General features: G+C 43.1%; 1 protein-coding gene across 25 annotated transcripts in view; it reads right to left on the minus strand.

The window, feature by feature from the left end:
* ZMIZ1 (zinc finger MIZ-type containing 1) overlaps positions 1 to 22,007 on the minus strand; it is a 347,690-nt gene that overhangs the window by 154,940 nt on the left and 170,743 nt on the right. For all 25 annotated transcript variants that reach the window (XR_007708536.1, XM_050711824.1, XM_050711811.1 and 22 more), the window contains one exon: positions 5,417 to 5,527. Coding sequence is in view for 24 of the 25 variants with exons in the window: in XM_050711824.1 (XP_050567781.1) it covers positions 5,417 to 5,476 (60 nt within the window). In the remaining variant the exon portion in view is untranslated. The remainder of the gene's footprint in view (positions 1 to 5,416; positions 5,528 to 22,007) is intronic.

A 22,007-nucleotide genomic window follows, 5' to 3' on the forward strand; every position in this document is an offset into this window, starting at 1 on the left:
TGATGGTAGAAGTCTGCACAGCTGAAGGCTCTTGGTATTAACAGTACCATCCTCTCTTAAAACAATTTTTTAAGTCACTTTCTGCTTTTGCAAACGGGTACAATAGCCCCTAAGCGCAAATGCTGCACAAGCCATGCCTGGTACGGATTTGCCGTTGCACCAGCTCACATAAGTAAAGGAAGTCAAGCAGCAAGCACACACGTAGGAAGAAGAGCCAGAAATGGTATGACAGATGCTAGAGATGGGTTGCCAGCTAGGGTATGTATTCACTGCAGAGTTCAACCCAGCTGCTGATGAGATCAACTTCCTATGCTCATCTGACACCGAGGCAACAACATGGACCTAACATACAGATTTCTAGAATTTTCCAATGTTCACCCTTATTTACCAGTAGGCAGTTTTAAGCATTACGCCTGATTAGCTAGTTGCACAGGAAAAAACTAAAATTAATCTAAATACTATGGCTACTAAAAGTTTTAAATGTAAATTTAATGTGTGTGCATTTTCATTTGAAAACAGTTGACAATACTAATGCCTCAGCCCTTGAGGCCAGGTGCTGCAATAAAACAAAAACAGGACTGGGAAGGGGAGAACTGTGCCCACCCTAACTTCACCAGCCTGCCTCAGAAGATGATGGGTTACATTCAAGCCACTGAAATCTCATGAACTCAGCCATCTCATCAGATAAGCAAGCTACACAAATGCTGCAAGCATCAAGATAGTGCTTCCCCCACACACACACACACCAGAAGTGCTTCCAGCACTTTGTCTCTTTGCTCTTTCCCTTGTGGCTCCACTGCCTGAGCCAGAACAGTCGCCTACCGGGATGCAGGATCTAACATGGCAGGAATGCTGATTGACAGGTCTGCAAGTGGACTGGAGGAGCCAGGAAAGCTGGTCTGCTGTCAGTTTTTCCTAAACATACTTAACTGTGTCAGAGGAGTATTCCAACAGACTGAGCAAGAAAACGGACAAAGAATTGCAGCTATGGGTCTCAGTGAGAAAAAAAAAGAAAAAAAAAGTATATATTTATCAAGATGGTATCTATGGACCATTCAGCCAATAACCTGCAACACTTTAGATCCCTTGAATATCATGTTCTTAATTGAAAAGAAAGGTCTTTTTCACCATCAGGTTCCCTGCTATATGTTATCTCACATATAGCTGCTAAAAAATTGTGACACTTGTATGGGTTACAACCAAAAAAAAAGTATTCTAAATATATACACCCTTCATAGGAAGACTGCCAATTCTCAAAATTCATGAAGAATGAAAATTTCACAAAGCTTTATTAAAACTTTTTCAGCTGTAATTTCATATCTGTCTATACTAACCCATCCACAATATATTAAAATGACATGTTTAGGACTGCTGAGCATTTACATGAGTCTGCAACAATGATTTTGAAAAGCAGAAGGATTAGTTCAAACATCTCAGGGCTTAAATGCTAACAGTTATGTAAATATACAGGGAATTCTATTTTCCTCTGAATTGCAAGTGAGCAACCAAAAACCAAGTTGCTGAATAATGAAAGCAACGGGACTGTCTGTTTCCAATCTGAGAAAGAAAAGATCAATGCAAACACATGGCAATTACAACTTTTAGCATCTCTCTCTGAAAGGATGGGTAGGCATTATAAAGCATTGCAACTGCAGCTATTCAACAAGCCTTCCTGAGGAAAAGAGGGGAGAAATGCTAATCTCCGCCTGGAAATCAGCAATGTGATGTGTGCCTCCAGTTAAGCTGGGTTCACCAAATGATCCAGCGTCGTTTGAGGATACACTGCTCAGCGTGCCCTGATGTAATGTGTCACACATGACAGAATCAGCCTTCTCTGCTCATACCCCAACCAAATACTTCTGACACACTTGCACATACTTCCCTTTAAACTGTTACCACAATTTTAGCACAGCTCTAGTACCTGCCCTGACAACTGCCCTTAGCACAGCAGGAAGGTATCACAAACCTATTCTGAAAGGGGTCGCTTCTTACTAACGTAAGTAATAGGAAGATTTTAGGAATTTTTTTATAGGAATTCTTGTCAAGAATTTCACAGGAGAGGTGTAGGAGCCTTATAAACTGACTGCCAGCAAACAGAGACAACAAATCTAAAAGTCCCTAGATTTAAAACAGCTTGAAGCTTTGAAAGCTGGACCCATCAGGGAGAGTGGAGAGGGGGCAGCCTGCAACCTACAGATTTTGCTGGTACTTGCTCATATCACAAAAGGAAAACAACGGATGGTGTGTGAATAAAGCCTCATCACAGTTCAGTTGTGAGGAACAGGTTAAGAAAACAGGTCAGCTCCCTGGGGCTTGCTATGAGGCGGGAGCCGGCCGGCCCCCTCAGAAGGCCGTGCTTGGGCCCTGGCTCTGGGAGGGCCCCGCCATCCCCGCGCTGGGTGCTGCCACAGGGCCCTGGGGCCGGGTGTGCGAGCCGGCTGTCATCGTGGCCCAGCAGACCTGCTCCCGGGCCCTCTGACCCTTGCTGAGCACAAAATCCTTTTGTATTTAGGTTTGCATTGACAAAAATCCAGGAGAAACAGCCTGCACCCTGAAGATGCAGCTTCCTTCAGCGTACCCTGAAGAGTCCTCTGTGTCAGGACAAACTAATTGCATGTGTTACGGGAAGACTGTTACTTTGGCTTTTTCCCCTGAACACTGAAAAAAATGTGTTTGATTTTAAAGCACATACACTTACAAATAGTGAGGGAATCAGCTACAAAGAGACCACACAAGCTGTTCCAGCCTTCCACAGAAGTCTGTGTTGTTTTTTTTTTTTTAAGCGTAAATACACAGCCACCTCTTCAGTTTGCCCTTTCATCTCTCTGAAACAGTTCTTAACACACACACGCTTCATTTCCTAACTAGCCGATCATATATAAGGTTTGGTTTTGTAGCTGGAAAACGCTAAAAAAAGATAAAGGTAAAACACAACCTTGATCCTGAAAGAGAAGTCAGCAAGGACATTGTGGGCGTCTCCCGAGCCAGAGAGCTGGAAGAAAGCAGCTGGCGCTGCCCCTATGCTGCAACCTGATCTGGTTCACCGGCACTGGGATATAGCCATGTGCATGACAGGTTCCTCAGGGCTGGGTGAGGGGCACACAGGGCCACAAGCCCTGTGGGGTCCGACTCCATGAGCTGTGTGCTGCCAACAAGGGTGTCAAATGGGTGGATGCGGGGCGCCGAGGAAGGGTGGCTTTCTGCCCCTGCTGCAGTGCACCTTCCACACTGCCACTGTGTTAACCCACCTGGAAGAACACATCTTTTCAAGAGAACAGTACTGCGTTTTGTTCACAGGTTGGGAAGGGAATAAAGAGTGGAAGACTGGAGACTGGGGAAGAAAATGCAGGCAGATTTTTGTCTGACCCTGCTGCTAATCCCAAAAAATTGGTGAGGGTATATTGTTAGGGCCATGCAAGGTACTGCTTCGCTCCCCAAACCAAGGACTGTGCGTTTAACAGTGTGTGGTCCAGTTCTCTATGGGTGAACTGCCAATGCCTTGCTGTGGCGCTACATGAATTTTACCAGCTAATGACCTGTCTCAGAGAACAAGGTAAAATGTCTCCAAGCTGGAAACTTATGACCATATGACAGAAGAGTCTCCTCCAAAAAGCTAGTCAGAGTCATTTTCTGTCCCTTCCTCCACTACAGCAAAGATAACAGTACAAGATTTTGGAACTATATTAAAAAAAAAAAAAAAAAGGAGGAAGCTTTATGCCAAATTTTTCAAGGAAAAAAAAAAGCAAACAACAGTCATTCCTCTCAGACAAAACCTCAAGTATTGCAACTCACACAAAAAAGCTTCTGCCATATATTTTTGGTGGTCAGCCACCGGATTCCTTAACTACACTTTGTCATGAGTTGAAAATAAAAGCACTGATACTCACAGATTCAGGCCTCTGTAGGAAAAGAGGGCCTGAAGCTGCAGCCACAGCCAGGCAGGATACCTCCCCTCTGCTGTTAGCAGAACAGTGCAACTGTGAGCGCGCTCTCCACCAGAAGCCTCTGAACTTCCAGACAGAATCAAACAAAACTGAGAATGTTCCATGAATGGTGGAAAACCTTGCCTTCCTCTTCAAAGAGGGATGTCCTAGATGTCTGGGTAAACCAGCACTATGTATAAATGAAGTTAGTTGTTTAACTGACAGAGCATCCATTACATAGCCAAAAACATCTCTTTAATACTGTAAGAAACGTAATTTGATATTCTTTTATCTTATTAAAATAATACAAATTCTCTATGTACAGAAACTGTCAGCTCTAGAAGATGGAACTCAGCAACATCTTCCATTTGTCTCCACTTGATCTGAAGGCTTGTTCTTACAGCTGGAAGGTTAAATCGTTCTGCAAGTCACTTCATTCTTCATCCTCTGGGGTAGGATGGCCAAAAAGGGCACCAATTTATGCCAGCCAAGGGCATGCTTTTTCTGAACCAGACAGTTGATAAGGAACTGGGATGAAATCCCCAAATTCATTTCCCTCAGGCCTCTGAAGAACCATGAGATGCATTAACTTTCACCACAGAGCAATGAGAGAGAGAGAGGGAGAGAGAGACAGAGATATAGGGGAAAAAAATAGCCACTACACACCCAGGCCAAGGCTGGATTATGACCAGCAGTTCTGCGGGGATGGATTCCTATTTCTGCTCCCTGACCTATGAACTAGCTTTGTTCGATTTATTCCAAAATCTTTTCATATAAAGGAAACATGGAGAGAAAATCAGCTGTTTTCAGTATGAACTCTGTTCTTTTTTTCATATCCTGCCACAGCATCTATGGCTAGACTTGCAAACAAACACACTTTTTCTGTTCTTTGCATTAGAACACGTTTGAGATACCATAAACCTCTACTAATACGTAGGCAAACATGACAAAACATAATGGAAACTGCTGCAGCTAAGAGGATGGAAACATTAAAAGTTTAGAAATCTATACTGAGCCAATACCACTCCCATGCTTTTTTTTTTTTTTTTTTTAACCAGTTCCTTTGATTTAGGGTGTTTGCATCCACCACACACAGAAATCTATGAACAGAGAAGTGCTGCAGTTGGTCAAGAGAAAATATGCACACGTCCCAAAGCAAAAGTAGTCAGGGAGATTTTTAACTTGGTTAATACAAATATAAAACTGAAACAGCAGGACTCTAGCTTCTAAGTATTTCGTGGCCAAAGTAGCTGGCCAGAGAAAACTGCTCAGGCAACCGGGGAAAAATGGGTTGTGAACATTTTTCTACTGCGTTAGTGAAACTCTAGGCTGATGGTTCCTTAGGAAGGTGAAACAGAAAGTTTAGCTTTCAAGGTCTCCTCCCCACAAAAGGGCCGGGATATTCATCAGGAAGCAGGAAACCATAGTGCTCAATACACCCTGCCATACAATACACAATGCTCTAGCAGTAATGATATCCACCTTCAGCTTACCTGTTTTATGCACTGCAGCCGGTCATTGGTCTGCTGTATGTGCCTGTCCATAGAGTTCATTTTGATTGTCTCCACTTGGCTTCTACCTGAAAGCCATTAAAATCCCTCGATCTGCAAGACAAAAAGGACAATAAAGATCACTGAGCACAGTCTGTGCACTTCTATCAGCTCTACAGTGAGTGTGACCCTGAGATCTACCGGAGATTCAACCTTCCAGGTGATCGTGTGCCAACAAGGCCCCTGTTACAGAATTGCAACACAAATGGCACTAAAGCAATGCAGCAAAGCTGCCTGCAAGAAACTCCTGATCACACTGCAAGACGAAAACAGCAATAATAACAATAATGATGATAATAATTACTGTCTAGGTTTTGCAAGGCCAAAGACACTAGGATTCTTCCTAATTTTCCTCTAGGAGAAAACACCTCCCATAAATTCATTACTAAATGAATCAGGTATGGCAGAGTATTATAAGGCCAAAAGGAACACAAAACATTTTTTTTTCCTGAAATAATATGCAAGCTCTGGATTTGTATACTGAAAAAAAAAAAAAAAGCAACAGGTACGCTTCGGACTGTCCTGTGATACTAAAACCAGTAGATCAATTTAACGACCCCGTGAAATGACTGCAGCAACAGCGAGCGAAGGACTGGGATTCACGACTCAGCCAAGCCTCCCAGCGGGACCCCGCGTCTGAGAGAGAGAGAGGCCGGATCTCCCACCAAGGGGCTAAGCAGCTCCTGCCTTCTGAAAAAACGGGGCTCTTCTCATATCTGTAGCTGAACAAGCTACTTGCTACTTCTGAATAAACATGTCCTCTGTTCTTTAGTCCCATCTCTACAAAGCTGCGCAGCCTGGGGCAAATTAAAGCTTCTCTATGACTTTAAAAAACAAACAAACTAGAAAATGGAAATGAAGGCTCAGAGTGGCATTAGAAGTCTGAATTTGTGTTGCTACAGCTGTAGGAAATCACCAGATGAGCGACAGCAAGGAGTTAGGAGGATCCGCAGAGCACACCCGTGGTCCCCCAGACCCCAGCTGCGCTCCTTGTGCCGGCCCTGTGGGCAGTACAGCGCTGTGTGCACCCGGCCGTCAGGACCGGCCCTGTCAGAGTAGCACTAGTGACTAGCGTAGCGAGCCAGGTGCCTCACCACGCCATGTCCCATGCTCACACGTGGGGGTAACGGGGTAATAATGTGTGACTGGAGCTGGGAGCAATACCCGAGGGCAGGGAGGAAGCCGGGGTGCAGGCGTCGTGCCAAGCACCTCACCCTTGCCGCGGGGCTCAGCTCTGCTGCCCCAGAGGTGGGGATGGACGAAATCCTGCTTGAGTTTGGACCAGGAGCAATGCACAGAAATGCAGCGAGTGTAAGTGAGCGCCCTTACCGCCCCTTCCCTCCCAGGCCTTAATCTGTCTTTTTCTATAGCGGTGCAACAGCAGATCATACAGAGAAAAGCCAACAACTAATCACCAGTTTCAGTCCATAATTCATATTACCAAACCCTCTGCACTGTAACTTCCATTTATTTATGTTTTAGGCAGAATCACATGGGACTCCAGCCTGCACTTAATAAGCTGAGCAGATTTAAGTGCTTTTTCCTAGAACTCACTTCTCAGTAAGGGGCACAAAGATGCTTCACACATACATATGTATACTCACCTGTTTCAATCACTTTCATGGCATCTATAATGGAAATGAACAAATAAATATTGCACACTGGAACATGAAACCAGGCTTTGCCTACAAATGCCCACATCCTTGTACTGCCACAGAGCAGCACAGTCCAAGCATCCTCCTGCTCAAGAACGAGCCGCGAGCACCGATTCACAAATACTCATCCAAACCCGGTATTTATTTACAACTCCGTGCTAGCACAAGCAGGGTGGTGGGCTCACGCAGGAACCATTCCTTCACGAGCCTCTCCAAGGGCACCAAGCAGTTTTGTTATTCAGAGGACTGGCCACAAAAGAGCTCTCCTCTGAGAAGAGAAGACAGCAAATTTTCCAGGTCCATGTCACGTCGGAAATGCTGGCCACTGCCGCCTCTCGTGACGCAGCATCTCCTGACAGCAAGCACCTGCGGCACCAACCGAAGGAGGAGAGCCGCGTTCCCGCTGGGAGACCCCGAGCACACGGCTGCCATGGCCAGGCAGCCTCCGCGGCACGGCGTCCCACGCACGCCACGTTTCTGAGCCTCGCTGATAACGCTCCTCCATGGCTCCTGCCGGATTAGACTCAGGGAAAAAAACCTTCTCTGCTAGACAGCTAAATGAGGTCTTACAACAGCAGCTCAGGCTCCTCATCTCCCCACTCTAGAGACAAGAGGGTTCAGCAAAGCACTCCTATCAATAAACTGTAATACATACGAAACAGTAAAGGCTGTTTCACATACCACTATTATCGTTTGATTATGCCACTGCCACCTTCTCCATAGCAAGCACCATCCAAAGGTTCTTTAGTAAATGTAAATTGATATATTTTATTAAAAGCAAGTAAGACAGTCTTATCTGCCTGTATATCCCCAAACAAACCTCAGCAGTCATGAAGTTTAATCTCTCAGTGGACAGCAGAGGTATTTATCAAGAGATAAGCTAGCCCAGACATGACACCACTTCAGCAGTGATCCATCTTACAAGCTGGGACACATTATCTGCATTTTAATTGACCATCAGGACAGATGGAGGAGAGCATGTTGAAAACAAACATGTACACATGCACTAGGATTTTTGGTGACATATTTGAAGAAATGCAAACTGAAGCTTTTTTTTTCTTTCCTTTTTTTTTTTTTTTAAATAAACAAATCAGGGTACTTGTGCTTAATGAACCAACAAGCAAAATACCATATTTCTGGTTGACTTTGTAATGCAATTTTTGTATTTTTTTGGCATCATCAATATAAACTCCTCACTAACATGCAGCCGCATAAAGAAACAGGGAGCCAAGTTGAAAAGAGCATCTATCCCACGCAACAGATACATAGCCATAGTCTACACTGCCAGAAAACACAATTCTCAAGTACAGCCAGATACAGCAGTGCTCAGAAATGGGGCTAATCACATCAGGAGCTGCCTCTGGAGTTCCCAGCAAAATACTTTGGGGCTGGGAGACTGCAGAGAGATTTTACACAAAGAAATGATCATGACTTGCCTTTGTGTACTGCCACTCACGCCAACAAACAATCTTATGCACTGATTCATGGACTGTATGTAAAATAATACCCTGATTCTGTGCCTTAACTGTAAGCAAAAACGAGGCTTGCTGTTAGCTACCTGAATGGCAGCTTGCCCTTGTATTTGTCCAAATTGTCACGTCTCCCACACGCAGAGGTTTCCTGAAGGTCATTTGTGGAGGGGCAGGGTACAGACTGTCAAACGAGCTCACCTGACGGCCAAGGGGAGCCCCCGCTCTCCTCCAGACAGGTCACTCGGTGTCTTTTGTAAGCTGATCAAATCCAGCCTTGAAAATAGTTCTGCTTTTGACACCCGGTGGCTCCCACCGAAAGGGCTCTCTGACTCACCCTTCCCCTGGCAGCCTGAAGCATTTCACTTCCATCCCACCACGCACTTCTCACACCATTTGTGCTCTCTGGCTGTGCCTCCTCCCCTGTCCCAGCCCTGTGCTGCCAAGCAGCCCCCATCCCTCCACAGCCCTGTCACCAGCCCTGTTCATCTGCTCTCTTCTCCTAAAGAGACACCCCTGTTCCCTCCATGCCCCTGGCCAGGGGACGTTGGCTTGAACCAAACAACCCAAGCTGTACATAGGAGGGCTCACCTCACACAATGACACGAGCACTTACTCTGCGTTTGGAAGATCCCTCCTCATACACTCCAGACTCATTTTTACCACTCTCTCAGACACATCACAGGAGCATCAAATAGGAAAATCCTTACAGTGACCATACTGGGTCTAAGGCATTTTTGCTATAATAAAAGCAGACCTCATTAGTGGGAAACCATTATTATCTGGAAATTATTCTTTCATAGACCTCAGCTAGAATTAAAAGATTAAGCATTGAAAGTGAAAATTATCATATGGATCTTAAGTTTTACCATGGCAGAATAAGTGTTTTGACACCAGATCAGATCATTTTGCCTGAAAGAAAAATATCATCACAATTACATTTCCAGTAGCTACACCTACTACAGCGATACGACCGCACACTGGTCCAGATCCCCATGGGCACATCCACATCCTGAAATCTCCAAAGTGCCTTTTCTGCTGATCTCATACTGTTTTGAAAGTAGCAGCAAGATCACCTTACTCGAAAATAATGGTGCTTAAGATACAGAAAGGCCGGCAGGGCAGAATAAGAGCAGACTGGCACTCAGCTAAGTGCCGAGCGCTTATCAGGTCACAAGTGAAAATGACTTTGCCAGCTCTCCTGCTCACCTCTGGTGCATCGGCGTTAGAAAGCACGCTAAGATTCAGACACAGCAAGTGGCTCAAGGGACAGCAGGGGATGTTGCTGATCGGGATTAAGGGCTCTGACAGAACGGGATAGAGAAGGGAATTGTACAGGGTGCTTCGTAACAAATCCCCTCTGTTTCGTGCACACATCAGCCAGAAAGGTCATCCACTACTGTTTTATATGCTAACTCCATCCAAAAGGATAAACAAAAAAGAAGTGTTCCCAGCACCTTCTGGTTATTCAGCAATAAAAAGCCCCATTCTTCTGCTGTCTTTTCTGAGGGAAAGACCCAATCTCCCCCGCTCTTAAAAAAAAAAAAAAAAAAAAAAAGTGAATTATTCTTTGCCTTCCTTCTTCCCTCCCCTCTAGCATGTGAGTTTATAGCCCCAGGCAGTAATTAAAGAGCCCTCATTTACATATTTATGATGTCTCAAAAATGGAGAATGTGTTTTTTTTAAGGAACAGATGTATCGACCTGTTAGACATTTTTTTAACCCTAAGTGTATGGAATCCTTTTTTTTTTTTTTTTGTCAAACCATTACTACAAAGCACTCTCCAATATTAAAAAGGAATGAAATCATGTAGTGGCTGAAAGGGAATTTCACAAGCTTCTGCTATGTTGTGTTGGTTGAAATCTCAAGCTACAACTTTGCAAATACTCTGCCAGAAACTGGACTTCCAGTAACACGTCTGTGAAGAGCAATTTAGTAAAACATGTTCTCTACCAGCCCTTCAAAAAAAATCCAACATTTCAGCACTGTTTCAAAGAGCTGACGTTACAGAAAACACACCACAACTTGAAAGTAAATATGGTTTTAGTTCTGGGTTTGGATGCTCAGAGGAACACACCTGACAACAAGCAGCAGCAAGGCTGCTCCCCCTCTCGCCTGCCCTTTGCTTCCCTCTGTCCCCCGAAGCAGAGGAGCGGGCAGAGGACTTGTCATCTGCTGTCCTGAGCAAGAGTGCAACTTCTTGACAAATTGAGACCTTACTGAACAAGCTTAGCAAATCCTTGCCACCACAAAGCCATTTTGAGAGTGCTGGAGAGCCCAATTGGAAAGCCAAGAACACGCTAGTGTGTCTGGTGGTTAATAACCATATGCCACTGGGCTACTTAAAGGCGTATGTCATTAAGTGACAGCTGACTGGAATCCCTTCGGCACATCACGTGCTACTTTTAGATTTGGAAACAGCGAGATGAACAAAGTGTTCGCTATGAAAAATGATTCCCAAAATAGTCCTTTTAAAATTGCTGAGGAACTATGAAGAGTAAAAGCAAAAGGAAACAAACAACATGTGCATTCATTTTGTGCCTTGTATTGATTTTTCCCTTTCAGAGAGGTAAGGGAAGACATTCCGCAGGAGATGTGCTGGGCAGGGAGCACAGCAGTGGTGGGAGACGCGCGGTGGCTGAGCACCACGGCACCCAAGGAACAGCACCGAGTGACTGGGTTTTAATTTTTATGCGGGTCAAGCACACTGGCAGCCGCCCTGTGATTAACAGGATCTCACTTGGAGCCATTTGGAACCACTCAAAGGAAGAGGAGCAAGAAAACCTAATAGGAAAAAAAATGTTGTAGGGGGCGGCCAGGGGCCGGAGCCCCACGTCCTGCCGACAGGGGGCGACAGCGGCCGTGACACCTCCCGGGCGGGCGGGGGCCACGTCGCGACCCCCTGCACGCCCCCCATGAATGCGAAAAGCCAAAAAAAACACCACGGAATGGGCAGACCCCACGATACCGAGGTGCCACGCAGCTCGCCACACTTACGCCAGCACGGAGTCACGCACCGATGGCCTCGCGTTGCAGGAAGCATCCTTGGCTTGAGCCTGCCTTGGCAGAGACTCATTTGCAAAGAGCCTCTTAAATGCTAGTTTCCTTTCAGGAATAAAACTGCAAAAAGTTTAATATTCATCCCCGACAACTGTTTATTTCCCCTGCTAGACACAGTACCTGGGAAAAATAATAATACTGAAAAAAAGCAGCGCATAAAATGTCAGGTGAAAGGCCATTTTAATCATTAAACACTTGAAAAAGGAAGTCGTTTTCATAAAGCTTTATTTACCAGAAGCTGCTAAACAGCTACTGCTATCAGCTTTGAGCTATTAAAAGGGGCCAGATGTGAGACAAAGCAACGTTTGTTACGCTGGGTGATGAAGAATAGATATTTGTGCTGTGCTGCTCTCCATTGTTGCTCTACAAATGTGCAATAATCCCCAGAAGACTTTCTATCATCTTTGACTGAGCGAGGGAAGGCGAGTGTGGTGTGTGCCTGCGTGCGCACGCCGCCAGCGGGCACGGCTTCAGCGAGGTGGGAGCGGGGTCTTGGAACTGATGGTGGCTGGGGCTGCGAGCGCTGCCAGTGTGCCTGGCTTTAAGGAGGCTTTTTCCACAGCCGTGCGCTTGGGAACGGTTTTAGATACGCAGCCCGTTATATGCAGGCATGAACAGCCAGCCAGAAACACACAAAAGCTAACCCACACATGCTTTCGAAAAAGAAAAAAAAAGGCAGCATGACAGCTTGCATAAGCAAGCCTGCTGGACTCCTCTGGGAGGAGGAGCGGCGGTGCGCAGAAGTTGTTCAATCATGAAGCACATCTGCAGCCTGATTACAAAAGCCAAGGTGGCAGGGCTGGCTGGAAGCGCACGCAGCGCTGTCATAAGACCTGTACAGAAAGTACAAAAATAAAAATAAGCCTCCAAGAGCAGGACCGCAGGCACGTAATGATTTTGCATCTCTGGCTCAGTAGAGCGCTCCCTCGGGTCTGGGCAAGTTGGTTGGCAGCCAGCGCTCAGCAGAAGGCACAGGAACCATCCTCCCCTGTGCTGGCAGCCCGCCCCTCCAGCCGAAATGACTGGTTTCTGCAGACCCCGGAGAGCATCTGTGCTGCTCCCAGGTCCGGGTAATCGCCCTGCTGCATACGTGTATTACACGGTTAGTTTCCCTGCATCCCGCCCAGCTCTGTCAGCTCGTTATCTATAGGGAGAGCAAGGAGGGAAAGGCACACCGCAGTTTATAACAGCAAGAGGTAATAACACAAAATTAAAGGGACAAGTGCTGGGAAGTGCGCTCCTGGAGAGCCAGGGCTGCCAGAGCCACGGTGGTGCTCTCGGAAGCTTTGCACACTCCAACACCGATCTGCGAGAACAAACACTGACAGCTCCACAGCAGCATCCACTGATGCAGGGGTTTATTAAATGTACTGTAGCTTGCAGGTAAGAAACGCTAATCCTCATCAGGACAGCTACAAGCAAATGAGGCATCCCTAAAAGCTTGCTGTGTTGCACTCCAATCATTTCATAACCCTGGTCACTCAAATAACACTGCTGCAAAAAAAAAAAAAAAAAAAGTCTCATGGAAAAGCTGCAAATTCCTAAAATGAGAGGGAATCTAACATCTCTTCCTCACCCTTTGGGCTCAGTGCAGAGGAAATCAGGTGAGCATAAGAACTGAAAAGGATTTGCATTCTGGCATGTGATGTGCACTTATTTACCTAACAGAAGCATGCTCCTTTCAGAGGTTCCGTTGTAAGGCGTAATGTATTTGTGGGAAATTCTTTGTGTTTGCTTACAGAATGCTGCGAGAGGCGCGAGGTGTTCTTAGCATTACCTGGCTTACATGCATCTTCAGGGCTGAGCACACAGAGTTGTCTACAAAGAATGCGTACGAACTACAAACCTTTTCCTGGTCTTGCCGGACAATAATCAGCTACAAAAGAAAGCTAAATGGTTTAGACACGTTCATCCGAGTCACTTGCTTCAAAACTGCAAGATGAGCTATAGAAGACAAACTAATAAATATTTTCTAAAGGTCCAGAGGAAACAGGAACAACCAAATTTGTAAACAGATGATCTCAGGAGAAAAAGAAAGATGGAGGGGAGATGGCACTAGCAGCAAATATTTTTTATCAATTTAACAATAAAGTATCAGAAAGTGAAGATGCTATTTTGTATTTGCCATGCTCTGATAACATCTCTCTTGAACCAGACAGCTGCTATATAACAAACCTAGGTCAAAACCTCTTGGGCCACCCCAAAGAAAAGCTCCTAGCAAGAAACATTTCAAATCCACTGTGAATTAGAAATGAGAAGGATTTGCATTCTGACACTGAATGCCCTCTTCCTTATCTGATGAAACTAGGCATGTTTTGGAAGTTGAACTGCAGCATTTGAAGGAACCTGCCGATTTCTCCTTGCAATACAGCATCCTCATGAGCTAAATTCCCCGTGACTTGGTGGCTTCAGGAAGAACATAACAATCCCCCAACCCCAAACTGCATTGCACCCAACACAGGAATGAGGACAGATTCGAACTTTTTTTTCAGCACGATTAGCATTGTGAAGAATGCATATATAATCAATTAAAGTAGTCTGTAATTTCTCTTTATAGCCTATAAACGTAAGATTTATTCTCCTTTTCTTCAGCTCTGTGAGAACCAAAGAACTGCTCCCAAGACCAGTAATTTCTGGTAAGCCACCAGGGAATGCATCACTCTTGGAGACACTCACTCAGGGAGAGGGAAGGAGAGGAGGAGGAAGAAAAGCATTACCTCAATTAACAAAGTCTCCGGAGAACAGAGCAACTCAACTGCTGCTTTGGGACACAGGCTCTAATAACTTTGATATCTACCATTATCCTGGTCTCTTCTGATGAAATTTAAGTAAAGATTTACCCAACTCCCCAGAACAGAAGCAAGATAAATTCCAGGAGGACCAGCAAAACCTATAAGGGCTGAATATAGCTGAAGAAAGAAGGTAGAAATTAGATGGCTGTGATTTTTTTGTAGCCAAAGAAACAGAGTACTTGATGGCATCTGAATTATATTTTCTGCACTGCTTTCAGAGTTTACTGAAATGCAGATTCTCTCAAACTCTCAACTTATGTTGAATTACGACAAGTTAGTGCTGCGTGTGCACACTTTTTTTTTAAAAAAAGCAAAATTAAACTGAAGATATCAGACATGTATCTAGACACAACAAAACTGCAGTTTTGGTGAGCTCTATACTCTATTTTATCTTCATTTTAAGACAGCTGATCTGAGAGCCATCCCATACTCATCCTTCTGGACCTGCAGAAAATGCATTAAAACCCAAGATATTTGGTTTTATTGAATTGCCCTGCAGACAAATGTCCAGTATTTAAAGTCTCTACCAATTCCTAAATGATAAGAAACCTTGCTGACAGTCTGAGTAAAACGATTTAGACTGGACATGCAAAACAAATGACTGTATCCCTCAAGGAGAGGGTTTTTGTGCATTGTGGTGCAGCACTGTGTGAACACAATATTGGCTTGAAATGTGATTGCTATGTATGTTAATCTCAACAGTTAATACTCAAGCACCCAAAATGTGACCAAAACGACAGATTCATTGCCTCTGGAACTTTTTTTAGGAACTCCAGAAATATTTTTTCTCATCCCATAGTTAATTTAAAAACAGTGCAAATCCAAAAGTAGTTCTAACTGCAGCACCTTCACTCCAGGCAAGTCAAAGCTGCACACATGCCTACTGTTTCACTATCTGTAACATAGTTTTTGCTTTTCTTCTAAGTGCCCATAATTCCAGTGAAGTAGACACTCTCCTAGATACCTAGATCACAAAGCACTGCAGGAGCTTTACGGAGCAAAGTCTGCTGCCCTCAGGACAGATTTTCACTGAACCACCAGTGATCGCTGGCACTGTCGCCTTCTGGTTTCTCACTATCTTATCACTTGGGATGACCTTTATATCTAGAAACTAGTCTGTGAGAATTGCCAGTGTCACAGACCTACTCAACAGACAAATAAAGAGAATTTTACGTGTACTAAGCAACAAGTTTCACTCTAACAAGAATCTTAACAGATAATTTAGTTTTCAGAAGTCTGATGGATTCCCTGTTAAAAGGTATCACCCGCTCTGTCCACAAATCTCTTGGGATAATCACGAACAGATTTCAGTAGCATTTCTTCTAAAAGCACAAGTCTCAGTCAGCCATACCTCCATTAGGTCTCACCCTAGGTCAGCAAATCCAGAACGGCATTTGGCAGAATACAACACAGACACCAAGCAGGTGTTCCAAAATCCTCTCAAGTGTTTGAAAGCAGCAACTATACAAATGCTAAATTGGGCTTGAACAAAAAAAACCGTGAAGGAAAAGGCTAGGAATCGAGGTGGTAGCCCTGTTAAGGAGAGGAGTGCACGCTTCCTTGCACCACCACTGCCATTTCCACTGGAACAAGCCAGGGAGCGAGCTTCAAAACCCTTGCCAGTGAAAATCGTCCTGAATGAACTGAAGCATGCTGACTTCCCATCTTTATTACAGACAATGTAAACAGAAATACTGTTCCTAATGAATTATTTACAGTGTGGTCCATAAATTAAGATACCTAGACTGTCTTGTGTTTTTCATACCACATCATTATTACAAGGTATCTGCCCAGAAGCTTTTTCCCATAACCTCAGGGTAAAGCCAGCCCTGCGAAGAGAGAGACCTGAGCTCTCCTCCTGACTAACAACCTCCCAGCGCTTCACTTCTCCAGCTCCTTTGGCTTTCCAATTACATCGAGAGCTCCTCAGGGTAGATGCTATCTCCACCAAATGCACATACAGTGTCTAACGCACAAATCACAATGCAAACCGGGGTACAACATGCTAATTTAGCATAAACAATGAGAAGCGATAAAATAAAATCTTCGGTATAAGTACTACTGCAACATAAGGATAAAACATCTTATATATATCACTCTTCCTGGAATTTCAGGACAAATTCTAACATTCAGCTACACTTCCAGATACCGAATTAAATTAACCTGATAAACTTACACTATGCATCCAGATGACATCTGGATTAAAGTAGTTTAAGTCCAGATGGCATTTTCTTTTCTTCTACTCATATCCTTCTTTATTTTTTGTTCAAATGCTTATTATGGCATGGCGTAGCAGACCTCAAAAAGCTACACACTTTTCTTTTTTGTTCCCAGTGGCAACGCTACACACTCCAGAGGTCAACTTTATAGCCTTCAAATTTTTCTGAACCCCTGCCTGATTAGACGTACTCTGGAGCTACTTTCATTCTGATCAAACATGACGTGCTGGTGACATGCATACAGAGCTGGCAGAGCAGTGCAGCAAAGCCTTCAGCAGGCACGAGGAGGTGCAACGTCTTATTTGAAACAACGCGCAGCTCTTCCAAAAGGGAAACAAGACTCCCCTTTCAAAGATGCACAGTACAACTGTGGCTGTACTTTGAAGGCAGACTGATACGCCACGTTCTCACTCTGATGAACTCAAGGCGAGACAAGTTGCTGTGACAATTTCAAAACATGCACAGAACAAAACTGTTTCTGCTCAACTTCTCCCTTCTTATCCTTAGCTCTTGATTTTTGTCATCCCTGAGTGGCTGCATTTTGGCACCTTTTTTGCCTTTTCATTTTCCATGAGAAGGAACCCAGTTTGCACACACATTTTTTACTGCCTTCAATAGCCTTGAAAAAATCTAGGGGTTCACACATGTCATGATCTAGCAATGTTGTGACTTATTTCCACTGTCTATTCATATAAAGCAACTTACACATCTGCTGTTCAGTACCTGCTCATATGATCACCAGTGATCTTCACAACCACTTCGTAAAGCTGAGCAACAAAACTGTGTGCTTTTCAGAAACGTTAAATGGGGAAATGCCTCACTCAAATCTTGACTTGGTCTAGGGAGCCAAACTTGCTCTTGACTACAGTTTTGATCATCCAACCTCTTCTACAGCGGAGAAGCACTGCAGGAGCCCCACTGCAGGTTCTCCAGGTGGCTTGTCCAAGGCGACAGCATGGGCAACTTTGAACCCTTGACTTAAGCATCAGACAGTGACCTAACACCTATGTCTGTTCTTCCTCGATTATAAGAAAACGTTAAAAGCAACACTATGTTGTCATATTATTCTTCTAGCTGATGTTAAGAATAGAGAATCATTCTCTAAAAAGTACTAAAGCCAATCTGATTACTTTTCTCACTTATATTCAAGTCTCTCAAGCACCATTTAGGCCAAAGGTTAGTTTATTGCTGTCACCCATGCAGGCTCACCGTATCAGGGCTCACCTCTTAGAATACAATCTTCACTCTCTTCCCCTTGTTTTATTTTCTGTATATAGAAAGAATTAGTTTGTATTACCTGCAACTTAAGTTTCTTTAAACCTCAATAACATAATGCAAGTGCTTTTAATAAATCCCACCTGTTTTCTTAATGGTCTGCATGCAAATTGCACTGCTTTACACAGCTACCTGAAGAAAACCTCTGCCTGGGCTAAGCAGCAACGTTCCAGGAAGATTTCCAACAGGCCTGTGAAAATAAATCACCGGCGTAACGTTTTTTGAATGAGCCCCTTTTTGTGGAAACCAACTGAGCTGTTATTTATAAGCCTTTGATTAAATTAGCACACACAAATACATACATATGCACACATGTGCAGACATAGCAGGATGAAATGCTGGGGAAGGAGCGATCTCTATATAAGAATGCACGTAAACATTTTCTTGCAAGGCTGAACAACAAATCTTAAGTGCTACAGTATGCATGAAAGAAATTCACAGAAGTGATATTTAACAGACCTGTTTCAGAAACAAGGTTTGTATTCTGCAGTTTAATTCATCTATCATGCACCACATGCCTAGTTTTGGCCTATTTTTTTCTGGAAAAAGAAAACAAACAAACAGGTATGAATAGCAATGAATAGCATGCACTAAATTATAAAGGGAAAGCACTCAACACAAAAAGCATTCTTTAGCACCAACGAGGACCCACGTCTCAGCGGGGCAAGGCCAGCCTCGTCCCTCCAAGCAAGCAGCAAGAACGGCGCATGGAAGGCAGCCATTTCGGGCACTCGCTTGCAAGGAAAATATCAAAGTTGGAAGGTCACATAAATTGCTAGACATGGAGACAAGATCTGTCAAAAAGACAAACTACCTAACAATTTTAACCTATTGGCTAGAGCTGTCCATGTAGCATAATGTTAACATACATTATAACCTCAGCACAAAAAAATCTGCGTGGATGGAAGACGACAGCAGCACAACTCCCTCCCTTATCTTCTGTTTAGATAGCAACTCGTTCTAACAGAGGCTGCAGGAAATATTTTCTCACTGTTTTTCTTCCTCTGACTCCAACATATTCTAACTATTACAAGTGAAAAGAAAAATATTAACATGTTAAAAACATAACTGAGGATTCCTCTACAGTTATAAAGTTTATCGAAGCATCCGTCACAAGGTTCTCTACTTTTGGACAACGGTAGATTTTTATTTATTTATTTTTAAATAAAAGTTTTCCTGAATAGTCACCAAAATATTTAAAATAGAAAGATTGACGTTTGCAAGACAGGAAATTAACTTCTTGATATTTTATATTATCTGCATTTTCTCCAACTATTACAACTCAATCATAAGTAGGGAATTGCCCCTCTAACAGATGTTGATGACTCCCCAGTTTCAATATAATACTATCTCACTATTTTACTGATATTGTGGCCATTACCGCTTTTCTAGGACATATGATTCTTACTTGCCACCACAAAACTCTGCTATTTTGCGATTTATTGCTTTTGTCGTAACTCCCCTGGCCTTATTTAGATCAGCGTTAGAGAGAAGGCCTTCGGGAAGGCCTGGAAGTATTCGTCAAGTTCGTAGGTGGGACTCTTCCCCAGGAGAGAATATTAAGCTAAACTCCAGGGATACTTTCAGGGAATCCTGATATTATTATCCCCCAGGGTTTATGCATGAAATGTGACATTTGAGATTAGTGCAGAAACATCTGTTCGTACTGCCTAGAACTGAACCTCCAAGAAGGCACTGCACATCATTTTCAGAAAGACACCTCCCACACAGTCTCATTTCCCTATTCAGCCACCAAAACATAAGTCAGATGACTATAAAATTGAGCTGTTTCTCACATTAAACTCAAGTAACAAAACTCCTTACAGTTTCCACTAACTTAAGACTCCATTCATAGTGTCTACTTCCCTTCATGATGCCTAATTCAAACCCTACTTCCAGTATTTTTTTTTCTTGGAGCATAACTCAGGATACTTATTTTTACCCATCCATTTTTGTATTAATTAACCTGTTGAGCAGCTGACCAATGAAGAAAAAACAAAATCAGCAAACAGAAAACAAATTTTGCTGGAGTATTAATTTTTCTTCTTCTATGTTTTCCCCTCTAAAACACAAAACACCACAATACAAGCAGAAGCCAGTTCTGAAGGATTTGCAGTGGCAATGTATATTCCTCCCAGCTATTTAAGCAGCCAGAAGGTTTTCATGAGTACTAAGAGATGCACATAATTATGCCTGAATGATTACTTATCCAAAATGAAGAGCAACTGTGAAGCATCCATCACTCTGTTCCAGGTCAGAAGTTTTTAAGCTAGCCATTAAAAAAAAAAAAAAAAAAGCAGAACATGGAGGAAGCAACAACCAATATACTGAGTACCATGAATAGAGAGTGAATACACAAAGTGCTTGGGAATTCTGTGGGACCTGAACTGTTTTGTATTGCTGAACGGAAAAAAAAAATTAGTTGGGTTCACCAAAGAGACATTAACAAAACATTAATTCACTTAGAAGATGCATTATATTTTCAGGGTAGCCGTTTCCTGGTGACTGTGATGTATACCCTGCTTTATTTCGTTTAACCAGACAATAAGCAGGATACACCCAAAAGCGGATCAAGCAGTTGAAGGAAACTATTCTGAAGCTCTGAATAACACACAACAGCATCTGATACACTTACACAGTCTAGTTGGTGTATTTCATTACCTTCAGACTGTCAGAAAAAAGAGCTCTAATACCCAGCCTTTCATGGCCTCTGGGTATAGATCTTTCCCAAAAGTGCCCATTTCTACTTCCAGGCTGGCACAATACAGAAAGGAGAGACTTTCAGGTCAGTCGGTACCTGAAATGCCTTCTGTGAATGTCACCTGAAGGCAGGAACCAATTTCATCAGTTGTTATTCTATGCTAATGTCCCCACCAACACATATTTGGCAGGGCTGTTAAAGAAAGTGTATGTATTAATGTTATATGATACTTCATGAAATCAGACCTTGAAGATGCTTAAAAGTTCCCATCACTTGCTTATGCCTCATTCTTAATTGGTTTTGGTAGCACAGCACAAATTCTCATCTTCCTCAAAAACAAACCAGCAGGACAAAGGCTCACTTTGTTTCACTGGATTGATATGAAGAAATGGACTAGAGCAGAAAGCTGGAATTAATACAAAGTAAAAATCAGCTGTTTTTATCCTACCCTTATAGAGAGCAAGGCAGAGAAGGAATACTAACCAATTCCTAATCACAACCAGGGCAGTTTAAAGCTAAACAACTGCTCCTTTTTAAATAAGTCATATAAGAAAACAATGAATGAGTTAGGCTTTAAACTTGTTCTTTCTTCAGGGAAAAGAAATAGCCAAGGTATTTAAAATTAAACAGGACATTCACAATTAATCTGTTTTTTAATTAACTTACTCTGCTGCTGTAAGTGATTCTGCATTTACTCTCATTCTTTAGAAAATTCCAAAGTGCTACTTCTGACCTGTGATTTACTGTTGCCGTACATCTTTATAAGCAGTACTTTAGTTTAAGTGGCAGTTGCATATTAATTACAAAGTTAATTATGTGCTATGTAATCATGCTGCAATTCATTAGTTTACTCCGCAGTGTGAAAGGATAATGCTAAATGGAAGACCTGATGCAGAGTATTTTAGTAATTTACATTTTTGCAACAAATATTCAAAATATTAACCAAAAAAGATTGTTTGCACTTAAGGGAGCCTACAAAAGCGCTCAACATGGTTCTAACAATTATTCATAAACTTTTCTTGGTTAAAAAAGTTGTAGAAATTTTAGGAGGGTAAAATATATTTTCTAAAACCAAGAATACATCTTCCTGTTCCTCAGACCTGGATAAAATAGCAGAATCATTGACTGATTTCAAGCATCCAGATTTGATACTTCTTGCCACGACCCATCCTTAAAAGACATGTGTTCTCTGCTTTCTGGAATCAGGTTTCTTTAAGATTTTTCAGCCTGAAAACCTAAACAAGGAGACATCCAGTAGTATGAATCACAATCAAAGGCAAAGGCTACAGGCTTTTATAATTCTTAATTATTGATGCTTTGCATAAAGTACCCATAACCAGATAATTTACTGCTGGTTTCTGAC

This window comes from Cygnus atratus, chromosome 7 (assembly GCF_013377495.2).
Source record: "Cygnus atratus isolate AKBS03 ecotype Queensland, Australia chromosome 7, CAtr_DNAZoo_HiC_assembly, whole genome shotgun sequence".
Lineage (NCBI taxonomy): Eukaryota > Metazoa > Chordata > Aves > Anseriformes > Anatidae > Cygnus > Cygnus atratus.